The sequence below is a fragment of the Osmerus mordax genome, chromosome 6, assembly GCF_038355195.1.
Source record: "Osmerus mordax isolate fOsmMor3 chromosome 6, fOsmMor3.pri, whole genome shotgun sequence".
Classification (NCBI taxonomy): domain Eukaryota; kingdom Metazoa; phylum Chordata; class Actinopteri; order Osmeriformes; family Osmeridae; genus Osmerus; species Osmerus mordax.
This window is the reverse complement of record NC_090055.1, coordinates 153,229-174,179: the sequence shown is the minus strand read 5'-3', so window position 1 is coordinate 174,179 and position 20,951 is coordinate 153,229. Positions and strand designations below refer to the sequence as shown.

The 20,951-nt window shown below is 43.0% G+C and overlaps 1 protein-coding gene and 2 non-coding genes across 3 annotated transcripts; 1 reads left to right on the top strand and 2 right to left on the bottom strand.

Annotated features, from left to right (window-relative positions):
• The first annotated feature begins 306 nt into the window (after positions 1–306).
• Positions 307–2,331, top strand: ino80c (INO80 complex subunit C). The gene is made up of 5 exons (XM_067238441.1): positions 307–602; positions 883–999; positions 1,107–1,218; positions 1,298–1,365; positions 1,488–2,331. Exons 1-5 carry the CDS (start codon positions 381–383, stop codon positions 1,617–1,619), a joined length of 651 nt encoding a protein of 216 aa, XP_067094542.1. The 5' UTR covers positions 307–380; the 3' UTR covers positions 1,620–2,331.
• On the bottom strand, positions 2,131–2,203 carry trnat-ugu (transfer RNA threonine (anticodon UGU)). The gene has a single exon. It is a non-coding gene; the product is annotated as a tRNA-Thr (tRNA).
• Positions 2,332–3,672: 1,341 nt separating the features above from the next.
• Positions 3,673–3,745, bottom strand: trnat-ugu (transfer RNA threonine (anticodon UGU)). Its single transcript has one exon. It is a non-coding gene; the product is annotated as a tRNA-Thr (tRNA).
• Between the last annotated feature and the right edge of the window lie 17,206 nt (positions 3,746–20,951).

Genomic DNA, 20,951 nt, shown 5'->3' with positions numbered 1-20,951 from the left:
TTTTATCCATCTGGTTTCAAAAACAATATTAGAAGTAGACTATTCAAATGAAGAACATTTATACCTTCCTGATCTTGAGTTTCTTTTTTAATTAGATTTTTTATGAGCTATTTCTCCATACAAAATTATTGTTCAGTATATTTTTCCTTAACAGTTTGTACAGTAATATTATCTCCTCTAATATTTTAAAGAATAATCTATCGTTCTAATTTTGTCAGCGGGAGATGACGCCACATTGTAGGCGTTCATCTATTCAATTTCCGGGTCAAACGTATATTTACCAGTTTGATACGTGTGTTGGCCATAACCTGGTTAACAGTTTTTTGATAACTGCTTACGGATCACATCTTAAACGCCCAATTTAACCCATTTACACAGACATGGCTTCGCAGCACACTGTTCCTACAGTGAGCAGAGCCGGGGCAGTAACTGCAACGACCACACCAGCAGCTCGAGCCCAGAGTGTGGTTGCTGCTAGTCCCGTAACGTTCCGAGGGAAGAAACGGCCAACCAGTCCTGCAACCTCCCCAGCAACGCAGGCCAGTGGCAACAACAGCAAAAAAAGAAAAGCACCACATGTTACAACTCCAGCACAAGCACAGGTACTTTCAGGTGAAGCTATCTACAAATGTCTAAACAATGCACCATTGTTCGAGCTAGCTTGTAGTTATGTAAACTTTACACACGTCTAGCCCTTGAGGTGAAGGAGGCTACAGAGGAGGTGAACGATAACAAGGCTGATGGATATCTACAGATTGTATTTACAGTAATTACATTTTACGTTAAAATATATTTTTTGTTCCAAGACACAGGTATATCGTTCAGTTTAAGATTAACAACTGACGTTTCCTCCAGTCGTAATTAAAAATGTTTTAATCCTAGATTGTAGCAATGGAGGCACAATCCGAGGGGAAAGCACCGAGTGCGGTAGACGTGGCTGTACCGACCACCACGGAGCCCGTTACCATTCCCCTAACTTTTAAAGATCCCAATTTTACGGTAAAAGGAACAACATTTTTAAAGACATTTTAATGTTAACAAGTTTAATAATCAAGGTGAGATCCAATACGTGAAGTCTTATTCCGATCACCTACTTTGTTCTGCAGCATTCAGGGATTGGCGGTGCAGCAGCAGGGAAAAAGAACCGAACATGGAAAAATCTAAAACAAATCCTGGCTGTGGAACGGACGTTACCCTGGAATATGAATGATCCCAACTGTGAGTCTCTCACCCTCTTTAATGTGTGCGCCTTGTCCAAAGCTAACTGTCTGGTTTTGATCCACTAATGTTTTCACAGACTACAGCATTGATGCTCCTCCTTCCTTCAAACCAGCCAAGAAATACTCAGACATCTCTGGACTCCCTGTTAGTAACTACACCTAACCCTAACTACACCTAACCGTAAACACGTTGGGCCAAGACCTTATATTGTTAATTATATAGGTTGATAGAACAACAGAGCTGTTTTGACCTGTATGTTTCTGCAGGCTAACTACACAGACCCTCAGACCAAGCTGCGGTTCACATCCTCTGAGGAGTTCTCCTACATCCGCCTGCTCCCTACTGACGTGGTCACTGGCTACCTGGCGCTCCGAAAGGCCACCTGCGTTGTGCCCTGACAACTCTCGCTACGACCTGATCTGGGACCAGCTCATCCACCTCCAATCCAAAGGCCTGGCACTTCATCAGTGCTCAAGGACCGTTTCTCGTTGTGATGGTATTCTGAGAAGAGGGAGACGTAGATAGGGATAAACTGTGTTTGACAGCATGGACTCATGGAGTGCCTTTGTCAATACAAAGAGCCTTCCAGGCATCATAGTAAGACTTGTACATTCCCCATCTGACGCATGAGAAGATATCATTTGGAACTGATTTGTTTGAATTTTTGAACGACCCTTGTGTAGCGTGCAACATGCAGTTGTCATGTTTCATGTATTCAGCATTCCCAGTGTTTAAATGCCTCATGTCCTGTTGGATCATACACATTATTTAGTTGAATAAAATCTTGTCCAAGAGAAATCATCGCGACACATATGTTTGCTGGGTTTAACAGTTGACATTAAACTTTATGGGAATCAACATATGTCACTGGCCAACTGGCATAGATCTACTAACACAAAAATGAGTGACAGGCCCCAGCGAGAATTGAACTCGCGACCCCTGGTTTACAAGACCAGTGCTCTAACCACTGAGCTATGGAGCCCAACCTGCTTGGGCTATCTATTAACAGAGTTGTATAACTAAATACAAAACCACACCCATGTCACAAGGTATTACATAGAGAGGCAGTGCATCTTCTGCATTCCTAGAATAAAGAAGACACAAAAGGAGATAACAATGGTCTACGTTCCCTATTACACCCCACCATTAACAGTTACCAGAAACAACCAACCGGCATAAAAAATTAGGTCACACCATGAGGTGTGAACCACTGAAACTTCATTGTCGTGAAAAACATGAAACCTTTCAAGCAACTCAAGTTTTTAGCTTAATTGGGCTGGTGGCAGGGTAGCTTCCAGCCTACAATAGTATGTCAGATACAGTTATCATAAACCGGTATAGGATGTATTTGATTCTGACGGGGGTACTTTGCACATTGGCACAGAGTAAGTACTGTTAGGTCATTTATTGCGACAGTTACATTGTAAAAGCAGTTGTGATTGCACACTCTCTAACCCTAACCTCTCCACTCTAACTGTGAAGTACCTGTTGTTTACTGTGATGTTGTGTGCCATTTCCTCATGATTGTCCTGGTGAGTGTGATGTGTGTGTGTGTGACTGTGATGTGTGCATGTGTGATGTTTATGTGGTGGGCTGCTCTGAAAAGGAGAGAGAGGCTGTGCTGCTATTGGACGGAGAAGTGATTTGTACAGGAAGTGTGGTCCTTACCTGAGTTCGTAGGTCCTTAGCTCCTACGTTCTACACTTGTTTAATAACGCTGTCGAAGGCTGGCATGTTTGTCGAGGCACCTTGGAGTTGTGGAAAGCAGCTGAGGAGAATCCACCAGAGGTTAGGGTTAGGTAATGGGTTTATTTACATATGGATCTTGAGAACTAATACATTATTTTCTACACTATCCCCACTGTTGCCCTAGACCACTCCAGCTGACCAAGAATAATGTAAAACAGCTGGTAATATGGTGACTGAAGGGACATCTCTCATCCAACAAGGACAGCAGGTTCCACCAGTTCACCACGCTGAGCTTCCCTTCTTGACATCTTTCCAGGTGTTTTACAAGATAACTAAATTTAAATGTGGAAAAACGTATTACCAAGTGACCTTACATTGGCGACAGCTGACGACACAGCCCTGGCGGATGTTTCAACTGAACGGACTCAATAACCAATGTTAAAAAGGAAAGTGGCAAGAATTGAGAGTCAGCAAGATTACATTCTTATCTAAATTAAGGGACAACTGGATGACTGATGAATCCCTATTGGATTTTAATTATACGACTACTGGTTATTGAGAGTCTAGATTGAGAGTCTAGATTCATTGGCAACAGAAACACATTAATAAAATGCCTTGGTCTGAATGATTCATTTTGCTGCTTGTGTGCAATTATATAGTTGTTTCCATTATACTCAATATTGAACTATATCTATATTAGATTGATCATTGATGTAACTACAGATTTCATGTTGCGGATCAAAATAAATGATATTTTTTCCAAGGCCCCAGCGAGAATTGAACTCGCGACCCCTGGTTTACAAGACCAGTGCTCTAACCACTGAGCTATGGAGCCTTCCTTGCGAAACGTGGCTGATAATAGGTTATTAAAAGATCGTTATGTAATCGTCATGCCTGTCGCCAGCCATCCACTATTTGGCCGAATCCTAATAATCTGTCATACCTCTACCCCGTAGTTTACCCCTGGCCCTTGTCCCTCGAAACTGAGGGGTAAGGGCTACATAGCCCTATGAAATGAGACAACACTTGGTTACGTATATCGATGTCTACAAAGCAAGTAGCGTTATGCACTGATAACGAAATTCGCTGCTAATTGCATGTAGACATGCATGGAGTCTTTTCAAAGCTAATCAGATAAATGCGGGACTGTTGTGCAAATAAGCAATGTAACGTTAGCGGAGCAAACTAGCGATTTTAAAAACGTTTAAATTAAGAACATGGTTGCAAATAATACATATGTACAGGACTTTGTAGAGCACAAAACAAGACAGTCGTAATTTTTTAATCAATTATTTCAGCCGAAAATATTACATTTATGGGACTCTGGGTGATCTGGCTGCCATTGTTGCAGGTTGCGCAGTATTCACATACCCTTGGTTTCAAGTAAGCTCCCGAAAGCTTTAACACTATTTACCGCCTTGCATCATGGGAATTGACCAGCCAATGAGCCACACTATCTTCATTTTTTCACGTCCTTATTTCGTTCTTCAGTCAGTTTGACAGTATAACCTTCAAATGCATAATGCAACCCTTCTGTCTGCCTCTTTCTCAAGTAGCTTTTTAGTTTTTTTTCCATTAATGCTACAATTGATAATTATTAGTGTAAGAGTATAGGGCTTCAAAATGTTTTGGCAGGAATTACAGTTTTTAACAATTGTTAACACACAGAAAGCACAAATTTGACAACATTCACTTCATGTACCAATTGTTCGACCCAATTTGGTACTGCTTCACACTCCCTTATCTGCATTAGACTCTGACTTTCCTTGTTTAGACACTGATGTCAATTACACATCACCTTGTTGTCAAAACACTACACACAATGTTCAGTTGTTGTACACACTTCTCAAGTAAAATCTCAAAGTATCAACCTACAACACACAACTATTCAAATCTCTAAACACTCAGGTCTGGTGAGCAATTTGCAATCAGGACTGCAGCATAAAAAGGGCCTTGGGCCTCTGTTTTGTTTGGTAAACAATGGAGAACTTAGAACATATTGACAACCAGAGAAGGAGAGGGGTAAGAGTGAGAGGATGAGGAGGAAGCGGAGGACAAGAAGGAGGGGACAAGGGGGAGGAGGAGTAGGAGGACAGAGAGAAGGAAGAGTAGGAGGAGGACAAAGATGAAGAGGAGGACAAGGACAAGAAGAAGGAGGAGGAGAAAGAGAAAGAAGGAGAACGGTCGTCTCTAATGAGATTCGGGCCACTGTGGTAGACCATGTGCTCAACCATGGTTTGAGCATGAGGGAGGCTGGCCAGAGGGTCCAACCAAATCTCAGCCGCTTCACAGTTGCTGCCATCATTAGAATCTTCAGGATGGAGAAGAGGTACAAAATCTATTTGCCTTGTGTACTGTAATACTGCATATCAATAGAATACAGTGTGCTCACAGTATTTGTATTTTGCAGGACTGAAAAAGAACCCCACCGTGAAGGAAGAACACACACTTTCACAGCCAAACAGGAGACTGAAATTGTAAGTATGGTTTGTGAGAACAACACTATCACACTCTGACAAATACAAACTAGGATCCTGGCTGACCATGCCACATTCAGGAACGTCCAGACCGTCAGCCTGTTCACTGTGTGTACCGAAAAAAAAGAAAAGTAGGCCTACACTGAGACATTTTACAAAAGGAGGAATGACTCATTCTCTAGATCCATTGTCATTCATATGGTGTGTTCCATTTCTATAATTGTGTTTTCAATTTTGCACATCAGTGTGCTGTGAATGCTTGGTAGTGTGCAGCAAATGCTTAGTTGTGTGTACTGTTATGAATGGTATGTGTGTGTCATTTGAAAATATGGCTGTGCGTACCAAATGAGAACACGAGTTCCATTTTGTGAACAGGTAAGAGATTTGATGCCAAAGAGTCATCTTGCAAAGGGAGTGTCAGGTTTAGCATTGTGGGTTAGGGGTGTGCAAGGTTTTCAGTTTTGTGTGTGCAGTTTTGAGAAACATGTGTTAACAATTGTGAAAATTAGGTAAGAAAGTTTGAAAAAAAACTGTAAAAGCAATGCTTACACCAAAATTCCTTACTTTTCACACAATTTCTGAAACCTGACACTCAAACATCAGAACCGCACCTCAAATCTGCAAAACCATACGCACATTTTGGGCTTTTGACTCAGTTTTCAATTTCATAAAACACTTTTTGCAAAACACAACACACAATTCTCCACATAAAACAAAAAATTCTAACAGGAAGCATCTTGATTTCCTTTTACAAACACAACCAATCAAAATGCCACACTAATTCATCAGTGCCTTACACTAACTCCTCACATGTGCAAACACTCATTGCTTTACTCAACACCAACCATTCATGGCTTTAGAATAGGCCTATAAATAGCCTAATTTTTGTTGATTTACAGTGGTGGGTATCATTTGAACCTTTACTGTAGAAAGATAGCAGGTATGTAACAATATACTGTAATATACACATGTTCTAATGTACACAATTAATAGCTGTTTCAGCACCACACACGGTATACTATACACAAACGTATATTTTAGCACCCATGCATCCATTGACTGCAGTGCACTGCATGATTGGTCACAGTCTGGTGGATTGCTGTATCATGCCGTGCAACAGTACAGTGACTGTAAGAAGACATTCTGACAATATTGTACAAAATAGTATATATTGCTGTATGCTACAGTTCATGGCACAAACAGACACATCTTTCAATAATCACCTTTTTCAAAATTAGGTTTGGTTTCTGTCCTACTACACTTTCTTTTGTACTGTGTAATACTGTATTCACAACCACAAATGCTTATCGTAAAAAAATAAGTTTCAATCTTGTTTTCGTGTTTACCATGAATTTTTCATCATCTCTGCCATTTACTTTCAATCTTGTACAGGAATGTACAAAGGAGCAAATGAACAAAGAGCTTTAGGTTTTGAATAACTGTGTGCTTATGATTTATATCCAAAAATGTAATATAATGGCAAAAGTGTTTTTCAACATGAGACAAATGTGTGCTTTTGAGACAAGTTTGTATATTTTGAATGCAGTGCTTACAGTTTTTCTCCATTGTTTACACACAAATACTGGTACTTGAGACACAATGACCACAACATGTAACTCATGCACCAACCCCATGAACCAATTGTGCTACACTACAAGCACAATTCCTGCTTTAAACTCAAATTGCAGTTCTAACACACACTTTTTTCAAAACACTACACACAATTCTCTGCATTTGGCACAATTTTCATGAAGAAAATCTTTTGTTTTCACAAAGAACACACTGCCATTCAAATACGCACACTGACTCATCGCATGGACAAACACCTGTCACACAGTTTTACAATAAGCAATCAGAGCTTTAGCATAAAAGGGCAACAGGTGACCTCTTCTGTTTTTGAGCAATGGATGCCAACATTGGAAACAGAGGCAGAGGCAGAGGAGTGAGAGTAAGAGGAGGAGGACGGGGAGGACGAGGATGAGGAAGGCCAAGGACCATAATCTCTGATGAGATCCGAGCCGCCGCTTTGGTTGACCATGTGGTCAACCATGGTCTAACAATGAGGGAGGCTGGGCAAAGAGTACAGCCAAATTTGAGCAGGTACACTGTAGCATCCATCATCCGGACTTTCCGAAATGAGAATAGGTAAGAAATCTACTCTCACTACAAAATTGCAGTAGGCCTACTGAATATCAATACAGTACTCAATGAGTACAGTAGTACAGTATTGCCTGTGGACTGTTCTGTAGGACTGTAAAAAATAAAGTATGTTTCAAGTATTTGGAAAATGTATTCCTACTTTGTATTCCAACACAGTATTTACAGTATTTTACTATTTGTTTGGCAGAACTGAAAGATTACCAACACAAGGTGGTCGGGAACATCTTCTGTCTCCTGAACAGGAAACTGAAATCATGAACATGGTCCTAGAAAATAACGCCATAACATTACGGCAAATACAAAGAAAATAATAATAATGTAACTGTATACACTATACAGTAAATTATTATGTTGTTTTGTATGTAGACCACTGTATGTGCAACTTTGTGTTTGTTGGGATGTACACTGTGTACATTGTTTTTCTGGGAAAAATACATAAAATATATTTGTTACCATGTATTTCTGTGTTCCGAGTATAAAAACAATATTCTCAAATATTTTACAACACACTTATGTATGTACTGTCTGTAGTAAGTGTAACACTGAACAAAAAAAGGCCTAACTCACTATGATGAATGAATGTGTGTTTTCCATTCATCATAGTGTTTTCCATTGAGCACATCAGTGTTCAAATGGTTCTTATAAATGTCTATTCATATGATGGTTTGTGTTTGTCATTTGAAAACAAAATACCATTTTGAGATTAAATAACATTGTTTTGAATGTTAAGTTTAATTTTGCAGGAGAAGTGAGGGGTTTTGCCCATTGTGTGTGTGTTTTTTTGATTTGTGTGTAGAGTTCTGAGAGTATGAGGTATGCATTCAGAAAATGTGTGTAACCAATCGAGAAAAACTGTAATTTTGCAACAGAAGTGAGGCATTTTGTGTGTGCAGTTGTTGGATTTGTGTGGTAAGTTTTGAAAAAAAGAGGACAAGTAAAAAAAAATGTGTGTAAGCATTTGAAAAAAACTGTAAATATGGTCTGGTCTGCTCATCAGAGCCCCCTCTACGGGCGTGTTTTAGATTGGATTTTGAGATTTGTTACCATATGACACAACACGAACAATAACACTTCCTGTTCCGACACAACACAAACACTAACACTTCCGCTTCCGACAACACAAACACTAACACTTCCTGTTCCGACAACAGTAACACTTCCTGTTCCCACTAGGGGTGGAACGGTACATGTATTCGTACCGAACCGTACGGTACGGGCGTCACAGTTCGGTGCATGAAATTACACGGAGAATACACGGTATAAAAATAAATAAAACTTGCATGCAAATTAATTAATGTAATGCAGAAATACTGTTAGATACTCGTGTTCTTTAGGGACATCTAATCTGAAGCTCTGATTGGCGCCGCCGTGAATCAGAGATAGGCTAGCTAGCAGCACTAAGGACGAGTATGGCGAGTGGTGGCAACCCACGAGAGATAGAGGACCCGCTGGCCTTTTTAAGTTTCCCATTTTAGTTACAGTAGTACAGGCGAGAGAGTGGTGGATAAGACAAGCACTGTGTGTAGGCGTTGTTCAGCAGTTGTGGGCAGTGACGTGCAGTCTGCATAGGCAAGGTAGGCACTGCATAGCCTGCCAAAATTCAAACGTAATTTTTTTTTTTTTAAGCGATCCTGTATTCTTCAACATGTACGTTGAAAAGCACAACTCTGCTGTGCCTTTGCACGTAAATATGTTATGCCAGTAATCACCTACGTTACGTATCAAACATGGACCAATTAAAATCGAGATATTACTGGACATGTAACGTCATTACACCAGCTACATTGTAAGCTTAATCCCTGCAAAATGCAACTCAAAATGAAATATCACGTAGTTGAGGAATTTCTCCAAGCTCAATTTTATTTAAAAAATTAGTTAATAGCAAGAGGGAGGTCTACGCCAGACCTAGATGGACTGAGTTACTGCAGCAAAAGGGACAACATGTTTTTGATCGTTTCAAACAGACTAGTATGAAGAAAAGATTGGCTATGTGGCTGTGCTAACAGTCAGCAGCTGTAGGCTACTGCTTGTACTGTTTAGTGCGTTTACTGTTTTGACATATTTGCCCAATCCAAAACACGCCCCTCTGCAGAGCCCCTCTGCTCATCAGAGGGACTCTGATGAGCAGACCAGACCAAGTTTGGGTTATGGTAAAAAAAAAAAAAATCCAATCCAAAACACGCCCGTAGAGGGGACTCTGATGAGCAGACCAGACCAAGTTTGGGGCATGTATGGCACTTCTAGGCAGAGTTATGGGCCGGACAAAAAGGGAAGACAAATATGGTCAAATTTTTTTTAAATACAATCCAAAACACGCCCGTAGAGGGGACCCTGATAAGCAGACCAGACCAAGTTTGGGGCATGTATGGCCTTTCTAGGCAGAGTTATGGGCTGGACAAAAAGGGAAGACAAATATGGTCAAAAATATTAAAATCCAATCCAAAACACGCCCGTAGAGGGGACTCTGATGAGCAGACCAGACCAAGTTTGGGGCATGTAGGGGCTTTCTAGGCAGAGTTATGGGCCGGACAAAAAGGGAAGACAAATATGGTCAATTTTGTTTTTTAAATACAATCCAAAACACGCCCGTAGAGGGGACTCTGATGAGCAGACCAGACCAAGTTTGGGGCATGTAGGGCCTTTCTAGGCAGAGTTATGGGCCGGACAAAAAGGGAAGACAAATATGGTCAAAAATCTTAAAATCCAATCCAAAACACTCCCGTAGAGGGGACTCTGATGAGCAGACCAGACCAAGTTTGGGGCATGTAGGGCCTTTCTAGGCAGAGTTATGGGGCGGCCAAAAAGGGAAGTCAAATATGGTCAATAAAAAAAAATACAATCCAAAACATGCCCATAGAGGGGACTCTGATGAGCAGACCAGACCAAGTTTGGGGCATGTAGGGGCTTTCTAGGCAGAGTTATGGGCCGGACAAAAAGGGAAGACAAATATGGTCAATTTTTATTTTTAAATACAATCCAAAACACGCCCGTAGAGGGGACTCTGATGAGCAGACCAGACCAAGTTTGGGGCATGTAGGGGCTTTCTAGGCAGAGTTATGGGCCGGACAAAAAGGGAAGACAAATATGGTCAACTTTTATTTTTAAATACAATCCAAAACACGCCCGTAGAGGGGACTCTGATGAGCAGACCAGACCAAGTTTGGGGCATGTAGGGGCTTTCTAGGCAGAGTTATGGGCCGGCCAAAAAGGGAAGTGAAATATGGTCAATTTAAAAAAAAATCCAATCCAAAACACACCCGTAGAGGGGACTCTGATGAGCAGACCAGACCAAGTTTGGGGCATGTAAGGCCTTTCTAGGCAGAGTTATGGGCCAGACAAAAAGGGAAGACAAATATGGTCAATTTAAAAGAAAATACAATCCAAAACACACCCGTAGAGGGGACTCTGATGAGCAGACCAGACCAAGTTTGGGGCATGTAGGGCCTTTCTAGGCAGAGTTATGGGCCGGACAAAAAGGGAAGTGAAATATGGTCAATAAAAAAAAAAATACAATCCGAAACACGCCCGTAGAGGGGACTCTGATGAGCAGACCAGACCAAGTTTGGGGCATGTAGGGCCTTTCTAGGCAGAGTTTTGGGCCGGACAAAAAGGGAAGAAAAATATGGTAAAAAATATCAAAATCCTATCCAAAACATTCCCGTAGAGGGGACTCTGATTAGCAGACCAGGCCAAGTTTGGGGCATGTAGGGCCTTTCTAGGCAGAGTTATGGGCCGGACAAAAAAGGAAGTCAAATATGGTCTTTTTTTTTTTTTATCCAATCCAAAACACACCCGTAGAGAGGAATCTGATGAGCAGACCAGACCAAGTTTGGGGCATGTAGGGGCTTTCTAGGCAGAGTTATGGGCCGGACAAAAAGGGAAGACAAATATGGTCAAAAATCTTGAAATCCAATCCAAAATACGCCCGTAGAGGGGACTCTGATGAGCAGACCAGACCAAGTTTGGGGCATGTAGGGCCTTTCTAGGCAGAGTTATGGGCCGGACAAAAAGGGAAGTCAAATATGGTAAAAAAAAAAAATTATCCAATCCAAAACACGCCCGTAGAGGGGACTCTGATGAGCAGACCAGACCAAGTTTGGGGCATGTAGGGCCTTTCTAGGCAGAGTTATGGGCCGGACAAAAAGGGAAGTCAAATATGGTCAAAAATCTTAAAATCCAATCCAAAACACTCCCGTACAGGGGAATCTGATGAGCAGACCAGACCAAGTTTGGGGCATGTAGGGCCTTTCTAGGCAGAGTTATGGGCCGGACAAAAAGGGAAGACAAATATGGTCAAAAATCTTGAAATCCAATCCAAAACACGCCCGTAGAGGGGACTCTGATGAGCAGACCAGACCAACTTTGGGGCATGTAGGGCCTTTCTAGGCAGAGTTATGGGCCGGCCAAAAAGGGAAGTCAAATATGTTCAATTAAAAAAAAAAAATACATTCCAAAACACGCCCCTAGAGGGGACTCTGATGAGCAGACCAGACCAAGTTTGGGGCATGTAGGGCCTTTCTAGGCAGAGTTTTGGGCCGGACAAAAAGGGAAGTCAAATATGGTCAAAAATCTTAAAATCCAATCCAAAACACTCCCGTAGAGGGGACTCTGATGAGCAGACCAGACCAAGTTTGGGGCATGTAGGGCCTTTCTAGGCAGAGTTTTGGGCCGGACAAAAAGGGAAGTCAAATATGGTCAAAAATCTTAAAATCCAATCCAAAACACTCCCGTAGAGGGGACTCTGATGAGCAGACCAGACCAAGTTTGGGGCATGTAGGGCCTTTCTAGGCAGAGTTTTGGGCCGGACAAAAAGGGAAGTCAAATATGGTCAAAAATCTTTAAATCCAATCCAAAACACTCTCGTAGAGGGGACTCTGATGAGCAGACCAGACCAAGTTTGGGGCATGTAAGGCCTTTCTAGGCAGAGTTATGGGCCGGACAAAAAGGGAAGACAAATATGGTCAAAAATCTTGAAATCCAATCCAAAATACGCCCGTAGAGGGGACTCTGATGAGCAGACCAGACCAAGTTTGGGGCATGTAGGGCCTTTCTAGGCAGAGTTATGGGCCGGACAAAAAGGGAAGTCAAATATGGTCAAAAATCTTAAAATCCAATCCAAAATACGCCCGTAGAGGGGTCTCTGATGAGCAGACCAGACCAACTTTGGGGCATGTAGGGCCTTTCTAGGCAGAGTTTTGGGCCGGACAAAAAGGGAAGTCAAATATGGTCAAAAATCTTAAAATCCAATCCAAAATACGCCCGTAGAGGGGTCTCTGATGAGCAGACCAGACCAACTTTGGGGCATGTAGGGCCTTTCTAGGCAGAGTTATGGGCCGGACAAAAAGGGAAGACAAATATGGTCAAAAATCTTAAAATCCAATCCAAAACACTCCCGTAGAGGGGACTCTGATGAGCAGACCAGACCAAGTTTGGGGCATGTAGGGCCTTTCTAGGCAGAGTTATGGGCCGGACAAAAAGGGAAGACAAATATGGTCAAAAATCTTAAAATCCAATCCAAAATACGCCCGTAGAGGGGACTCTGATGAGCAGACCAGACCAAGTTTGGGGCATGTAGGGCCTTTCTAGGCAGAGTTATGGGCCGGACAAAAAGGGAAGACAAATATGGTCAAAAATCTTAAAATCCAATACAAAAAAAAACGCCCGTAGAGGGGACTCTGATGAGCAGACCAGACCAAGTTTGGGGCATGTAGGGCCTTTCTAGGCAGAGTTTTGGGCCGGACAAAAAGGGAAGTCAAATATGGTCAAAAATCTTAAAATCCAATCCAAAATACGCCCGTAGAGGGGACTCTGACTCTGACCAGACCAACTTTGGGGCATGTAGGGCCTTTCTAGGCAGAGTTATGGGCCGGACAAAAAGGGAAGACAAATATGGTCAAAAATCTTAAAATCCAATCCAAAACACTCCCGTATAGGGGACTCTGATGAGCAGACCAGACCAAGTTTGGGGCATGTAGGGCCTTTCTAGGCAGAGTTATGGGCCGGACAAAAAGGGAAGACAAACATGGTAAAAAATCTTAAAATCCAATCCAAAATACGCCCGTAGAGGGGACTCTGATGAGCAGACCAGACCAAGTTTGGGGCATGTAGGGCCTTTCTAGGCAAAGTTATGGGCCGGACAAAAAGGGAAGTGAAATATGGTCAATAAAAAATAAAAATACAATCCGAAACATGCCCGTAGAGGGGACTCTGATGAGCAGACCAGACCAAGTTTGGTGCATTTCACGACAGGCTTGTTGTATTCCTTCTTGCCATGAAATGCACCCCCTGCTAACTCTGACTAGGAAAGTGTCACATGCCTGAAACTTATTGTGGTCACTCATACTAGTGCCCTCAGTGTACAGTAAGAATCATTTGATGCTGGGATATACAGAACTGACAATAAAGGGGGGTGCATTTAAAAAATATGGTCAAAAATCTTGAAATCCAATCCAAAACACGCCCGTAGAGGGGACTCTGATGAGCAGACCAGACCAAGTTTGGGGCATGTAGGGCCTTTCTAGGCAGAGTTATGTGCCAGACAAAAAGGGAAGACAAATATGGTCAATAAAAAAAAATAATACAATCCAAAACACACCCGTAGAGGGGACTCTGATGAGCAGACCAGACCAAGTTTGGGGCATGTAGGGCCTTTCTAGGCAGAGTTATGGGCCGGACAAAAAGGGAAGACAAATATGGTCAATTTTGTTTTTTAAATACAATCCAAAACACGCCCGTAGAGGGGACTCTGATGAGCAGACCAGACCAAGTTTGGGGCATGTAGGGCCTTTCTAGGCAGAGTTATGGGCCGGACAAAAAGGGAAGACAAACATGGTCAAAAATCTTAAAATCCAATCCAAAACACTCCCGTAGAGGGGACTCTGATGAGCAGACCAGACCAAGTTTGGGGCATGTAGGGCCTTTCTAGGCAGAGTTATGTGCCAGACAAAAAGGGAAGACAAATATGGTCAATAAAAAAAAAAAATACAATCCAAAACACACCCGTAGAGGGGACTCTGATGAGCAGACCAGACCAAGTTTGGGGCATGTAGGGCCTTTCTAGGCAGAGTTATGGGCCGGACAAAAAGGGAAGACAAACATGGTAAAAAATCTTAAAATCCAATCCAAAATACGCCCGTAGAGGGGACTCTGATGAACAGACCAGACCAAGTTTGGTGCATTTCACGACAGGCTTGTTGTATTCCTTCTTGCCATGAAATGCACCCCCTGCTAACTCTGACTAGGAAAGTGTCACATGCCTGAAACTTATTGTGGTCACTCATACTAGTGCCCTCAGTGTACAGTAAGAATCATTTGATGCTGGGATATACAGAACTGACAATAAAGGGGGGTGCATTTAAAAAATATGGTCAAAAATCTTGAAATCCAATCCAAAACACGCCCGTAGAGGGGACTCTGATGAGCAGACCAGACCAAGTTTGGGGCATGTAGGGCCTTTCTAGGCAGAGTTATGTGCCAGACAAAAAGGGAAGACAAATATGGTCAATAAAAAAAAAAAATACAATCCAAAACACACCCGTAGAGGGGACTCTGACTCTGACCAGACCAACTTTGGGGCATGTAGGGCCTTTCTAGGCAGAGTTATGGGCCGGACAAAAAGGGAAGACAAATATGGTCAAAAATCTTAAAATCCAATCCAAAACACTCCCGTATAGGGGACTCTGATGAGCAGACCAGACCAAGTTTGGGGCATGTAGGGCCTTTCTAGGCAGAGTTATGGGCCGGACAAAAAGGGAAGACAAACATGGTAAAAAATCTTAAAATCCAATCCAAAATACGCCCGTAGAGGGGACTCTGATGAGCAGACCAGACCAAGTTTGGGGCATGTAGGGCCTTTCTAGGCAAAGTTATGGGCCGGACAAAAAGGGAAGTGAAATATGGTCAATAAAAAATAAAAATACAATCCAAAATACGCCCGTAGAGGGGACTCTGATGAGCAGACCAGACCAACTTTGGGGCATGTAGGGCCTTTCTAGGCAGAGTTTTGGGCCGGACAAAAAGGGAAGTCAAATATGGTCAAAAATCTTAAAATCCAATCCAAAATACGCCCGTAGAGGGGTCTCTGATGAGCAGACCAGACCAACTTTGGGGCATGTAGGGCCTTTCTAGGCAGAGTTATGGGCCGGACAAAAAGGGAAGACAAATATGGTCAAAAATCTTAAAATCCAATCCAAAACACTCCCGTAGAGGGGACTCTGATGAGCAGACCAGACCAAGTTTGGGGCATGTAGGGCCTTTCTAGGCAGAGTTATGGGCCGGACAAAAAGGGAAGACAAATATGGTCAAAAATCTTAAAATCCAATCCAAAATACGCCCGTAGAGGGGACTCTGATGAGCAGACCAGACCAAGTTTGGGGCATGTAGGGCCTTTCTAGGCAAAGTTATGGGCCGGACAAAAAGGGAAGTGAAATATGGTCAATAAAAAATAAAAATACAATCCGAAACATGCCCGTAGAGGGGACTCTGATGAGCAGACCAGACCAAGTTTGGTGCATTTCACGACAGGCTTGTTGCATTCCTTCTTGCCATGAAATGAACCCCCTGCTAACTCTGACTAGGAAAGTGTCACATGCCTGAAACTTATTGTGGTCACTCATACTAGTGCCCTCAGTGTACAGTAAGAATCATTTGATGCTGGGATATACAGAACTGACAATAAAGGGGGGTGCATTTAAAAAATATGGTCAAAAATCTTGAAATCCAATCCAAAACACGCCCGTAGAGGGGACTCTGATGAGCAGACCAGACCAAGTTTGGGGCATGTAGGGCCTTTCTAGGCAGAGTTATGTGCCAGACAAAAAGGGAAGACAAATATGGTCAATAAAAAAAAAAAATACAATCCAAAACACACCCGTAGAGGGGACTCTGATGAGCAGACCAGACCAAGTTTGGGGCATGTAGGGCCTTTCTAGGCAGAGTTATGGGCCGGACAAAAAGGGAAGACAAACATGGTAAAAAATCTTAAAATCCAATCCAAAATACGCCCGTAGAGGGGACTCTGATGAACAGACCAGACCAAGTTTGGGGCATGTAGGGCCTTTCTAGGCAAAGTTATGGGCCGGACAAAAAGGGAAGTGAAATATGGTCAATAAAAAATAAAAATACAATCCGAAACATGCCCGTAGAGGGGACTCTGATGAGCAGACCAGACCAAGTTTGGTGCATTTCACGACAGGCTTGTTGCATTCCTTCTTGCCATGAAATGCACCCCCTGCTAACTCTGACTAGGAAAGTGTCACATGCCTGAAACTTATTGTGGTCACTCATACTAGTGCCCTCAGTGTACAGTAAGAATCATTTGATGCTGGGATATACAGAACTGACAATAAAGGGGGGTGCATTTAAAAAATATGGTCAAAAATCTTGAAATCCAATCCAAAACACGCCCGTAGAGGGGACTCTGATGAGCAGACCAGACCAAGTTTGGGGCATGTAGGGCCTTTCTAGGCAGAGTTATGTGCCAGACAAAAAGGGAAGACAAATATGGTCAATAAAAAAAAAAAATACAATCCAAAACACACCCGTAGAGGGGACTCTGATGAGCAGACCAGACCAAGTTTGGGGCATGTAGGGCCTTTCTAGGCAGAGTTATGGGCCGGACAAAAAGGGAAGACAAACATGGTAAAAAATCTTAAAATCCAATCCAAAATACGCCCGTAGAGGGGACTCTGATGAACAGACCAGACCAAGTTTGGGGCATGTAGGGCCTTTCTAGGCAAAGTTATGGGCCGGACAAAAAGGGAAGTGAAATATGGTCAATAAAAAATAAAAATACAATCCGAAACATGCCCGTAGAGGGGACTCTGATGAGCAGACCAGACCAAGTTTGGTGCATTTCACGACAGGCTTGTTGTATTCCTTCTTGCCATGAAATGCACCCCCTGCTAACTCTGACTAGGAAAGTGTCACATGCCTGAAACTTATTGTGGTCACTCATACTAGTGCCCTCAGTGTACAGTAAGAATCATTTGATGCTGGGATATACAGAACTGACAATAAAGGGGGGTGCATTTAAAAAATATGGTCAAAAATCTTGAAATCCAATCCAAAACACGCCCGTAGAGGGGACTCTGATGAGCAGACCAGACCAAGTTTGGGGCATGTAGGGCCTTTCTAGGCAGAGTTATGTGCCAGACAAAAAGGGAAGACAAATATGGTCAATAAAAAAAAAAAATACAATCCAAAACACACCCGTAGAGGGGACTCTGACTCTGACCAGACCAACTTTGGGGCATGTAGGGCCTTTCTAGGCAGAGTTATGGGCCGGACAAAAAGGGAAGACAAATATGGTCAAAAATCTTAAAATCCAATCCAAAACACTCCCGTATAGGGGACTCTGATGAGCAGACCAGACCAAGTTTGGGGCATGTAGGGCCTTTCTAGGCAGAGTTATGGGCCGGACAAAAAGGGAAGACAAACATGGTAAAAAATCTTAAAATCCAATCCAAAATACGCCCGTAGAGGGGACTCTGATGAGCAGACCAGACCAAGTTTGGGGCATGTAGGGCCTTTCTAGGCAAAGTTATGGGCCGGACAAAAAGGGAAGTGAAATATGGTCAATAAAAAATAAAAATACAATCCAAAATACGCCCGTAGAGGGGACTCTGATGAGCAGACCAGACCAACTTTGGGGCATGTAGGGCCTTTCTAGGCAGAGTTTTGGGCCGGACAAAAAGGGAAGTCAAATATGGTCAAAAATCTTAAAATCCAATCCAAAATACGCCCGTAGAGGGGTCTCTGATGAGCAGACCAGACCAACTTTGGGGCATGTAGGGCCTTTCTAGGCAGAGTTATGGGCCGGACAAAAAGGGAAGACAAATATGGTCAAAAATCTTAAAATCCAATCCAAAACACTCCCGTAGAGGGGACTCTGATGAGCAGACCAGACCAAGTTTGGGGCATGTAGGGCCTTTCTAGGCAGAGTTATGGGCCGGACAAAAAGGGAAGACAAATATGGTCAAAAATCTTAAAATCCAATCCAAAATACGCCCGTAGAGGGGACTCTGATGAGCAGACCAGACCAACTTTGGGGCATGTAGGGCCTTTCTAGGCAGAGTTATGGGCCGGACAAAAAGGGAAGACAAATATGGTCAAAAATCTTAAAATCCAATCCAAAACACTCCCGTAGAGGGGACTCTGATGAGCAGACCAGACCAAGTTTGGGGCATGTAGGGCCTTTCTAGGCAGAGTTATGGGCCGGACAAAAAGGGAAGACAAATATGGTCAAAAATCTGAAAATCCAATCCAAAATACGCCCGTAGAGGGGACTCTGATGAGCAGACCAGACCAAGTTTGGGGCATGTAGGGCCTTTCTAGGCAGAGTTATGGGCCGGACAAAAAGGGAAGACAAATATGGTCAAAAATCTTAAAATCCAATCCAAAATACGCCCGTAGAGGGGACTCTGATGAGCAGACCAGACCAAGTTTGGGGCATGTAGGGCCTTTCTAGGCAGAGTTTTGGGCCGGACAAAAAGGGAAGTCAAATATGGTCAAAAATCTTAAAATCCAATCCAAAATACGCCCGTAGAGGGGACTCTGACTCTGACCAGACCAACTTTGGGGCATGTAGGGCCTTTCTAGGCAGAGTTATGGGCCGGACAAAAAGGGAAGACAAATATGGTCAAAAATCTTAAAATCCAATCCAAAACACTCCCGTATAGGGGACTCTGATGAGCAGACCAGACCAAGTTTGGGGCATGTAGGGCCTTTCTAGGCAGAGTTATGGGCCGGACAAAAAGGGAAGACAAACATGGTAAAAAATCTTAAAATCCAATCCAAAATACGCCCGTAGAGGGGACTCTGATGAGCAGACCAGACCAAGTTTGGGGCATGTAGGGCCTTTCTAGGCAGAGTTATGGGCCGGCCAAAAAGGGAAGTCAAATATGTTCAATTTTAAAAAAAAAATACATTCCAAAACACGCCCCTAGAGGGGACTCTGATGAGCAGACCAGACCAAGTTTGGGGCATGTAGGGCTTTTCTAGGCAGAGTTATGGGCCGGACAAAAAGGGAAGACAAATATGGTCAAAAATCTTGAAATCCAATCCAAAACACGCCCGTAGAGGGGACTCTGATGAGCAGACCAGACCAAGTTTGGTGCATTTCACGACAGGCTTGTTGTATTCCTTCTTGCCATGAAATGGACCCCCTGCTAACTCTGACTAGGAAAGTGTCACATGCCTGAAACTTATTGTGGTCACTCATACTAGTGCCCTCAGTGTACAGTAAGAATCATTTGATGCTGGGATATACAGAACAGACAATAAAGGGGGGTGCATTTAAAAAATATGGTAAAAAATCTTGAAATCCAATCCAAATCACGCCCGTAGAGGGGACTCTGATGAGCAGACCAGACCAAGTTTGGGGCATGTAAGGCCTTTCTAGGCAGAGTTATGGGCCGGACAAAAAGGGAAGTCAAATATGGTCAAAAATCTTAAAATCCAATCCAAAATACGCCCGTAGAGGGGTCTCTGATGAGCAGACCAGACCAACTTTGGGGCATGTAGGGCCTTTCTAGGCAGAGTTATGGGCCGGACAAAAAGGGAAGACAAATATGGTCAAAAATCTTAAAATCCAATCCAAAACACTCCCGTAGAGGGGACTCTGATGAGCAGACCAGACCAAGTTTGGGGCATGTAGGGCCTTTCTAGGCAGAGTTATGGGCCGGACAAAAAGGGAAGACAAATATGGTCAAAAATCTTAAAATCCAATCCAAAATACGCCCGTAGAGGGGACTCTGATGAGCAGACCAGACCAAGTTTGGGGCATGTAGGGCCTTTCTAGGCAGAGTTATGGGCCGGACAAAAAGGGAAGACAAATATGGTCAAAAATCTTAAAATCCAATCCAAAATACGCCCGTAGAGGGGACTCTGATGAGCAGACCAGACCAAGTTTGGGGCATGTAGGGCCTTTCTAGGCAGAGTTATGGGCCGGACAAAAAGGGAAGACAAATATGGTCAAAAATCTTAAAATCCAATCCAAAATACGCCCGTAGAGGGGACTCTGATGAGCAGACCAGACCAAGTTTGGGGCATGTAGGGCCTTTCTAGGCAGAGTTTTGGGCCGGACAAAAAGGGAAGTCAAATATGGTCAAAAATCTTAAAATCCAATCCAAAATACGCCCGTAGAGGGGACTCTGATGAGCAGACCAGACCAAGTTTGGGGCATGTAGGGCCTTTCTAGGCAGAGTTTTGGGCCGGACAAAAAGGGAAGTCAAATATGGTCAAAAATCTTAAAATCCAATCCAAAACACTCCCGTAGAGGGGACTCTGATGAGCAGACCAGACCAAGTTTGGGGCATGTAGGGCCTTTCTAGGCAGAGTTTTGGGCCGGACAAAAAGGGAAGTCAAATATGGTCAAAAATCTTAAAATCCAATCCAAAACACTCC

Bases quoted from the DNA above. Each gene is read 5' to 3' on its own strand.
- ino80c (XM_067238441.1), top strand. From the start codon at position 381: ATGGCTTCGCAGCACACTGTTCCTACAGTGAGCAGAGCCGGGGCAGTA. The intron at 603-882 runs GTACTTTCAGGT...TTTTAATCCTAG, and splicing joins CAACTCCAGCACAAGCACAG to ATTGTAGCAATGGAGGCACA. The intron at 1,366-1,487 runs GTTAGTAACTAC...ATGTTTCTGCAG, and splicing joins CAGACATCTCTGGACTCCCT to GCTAACTACACAGACCCTCA.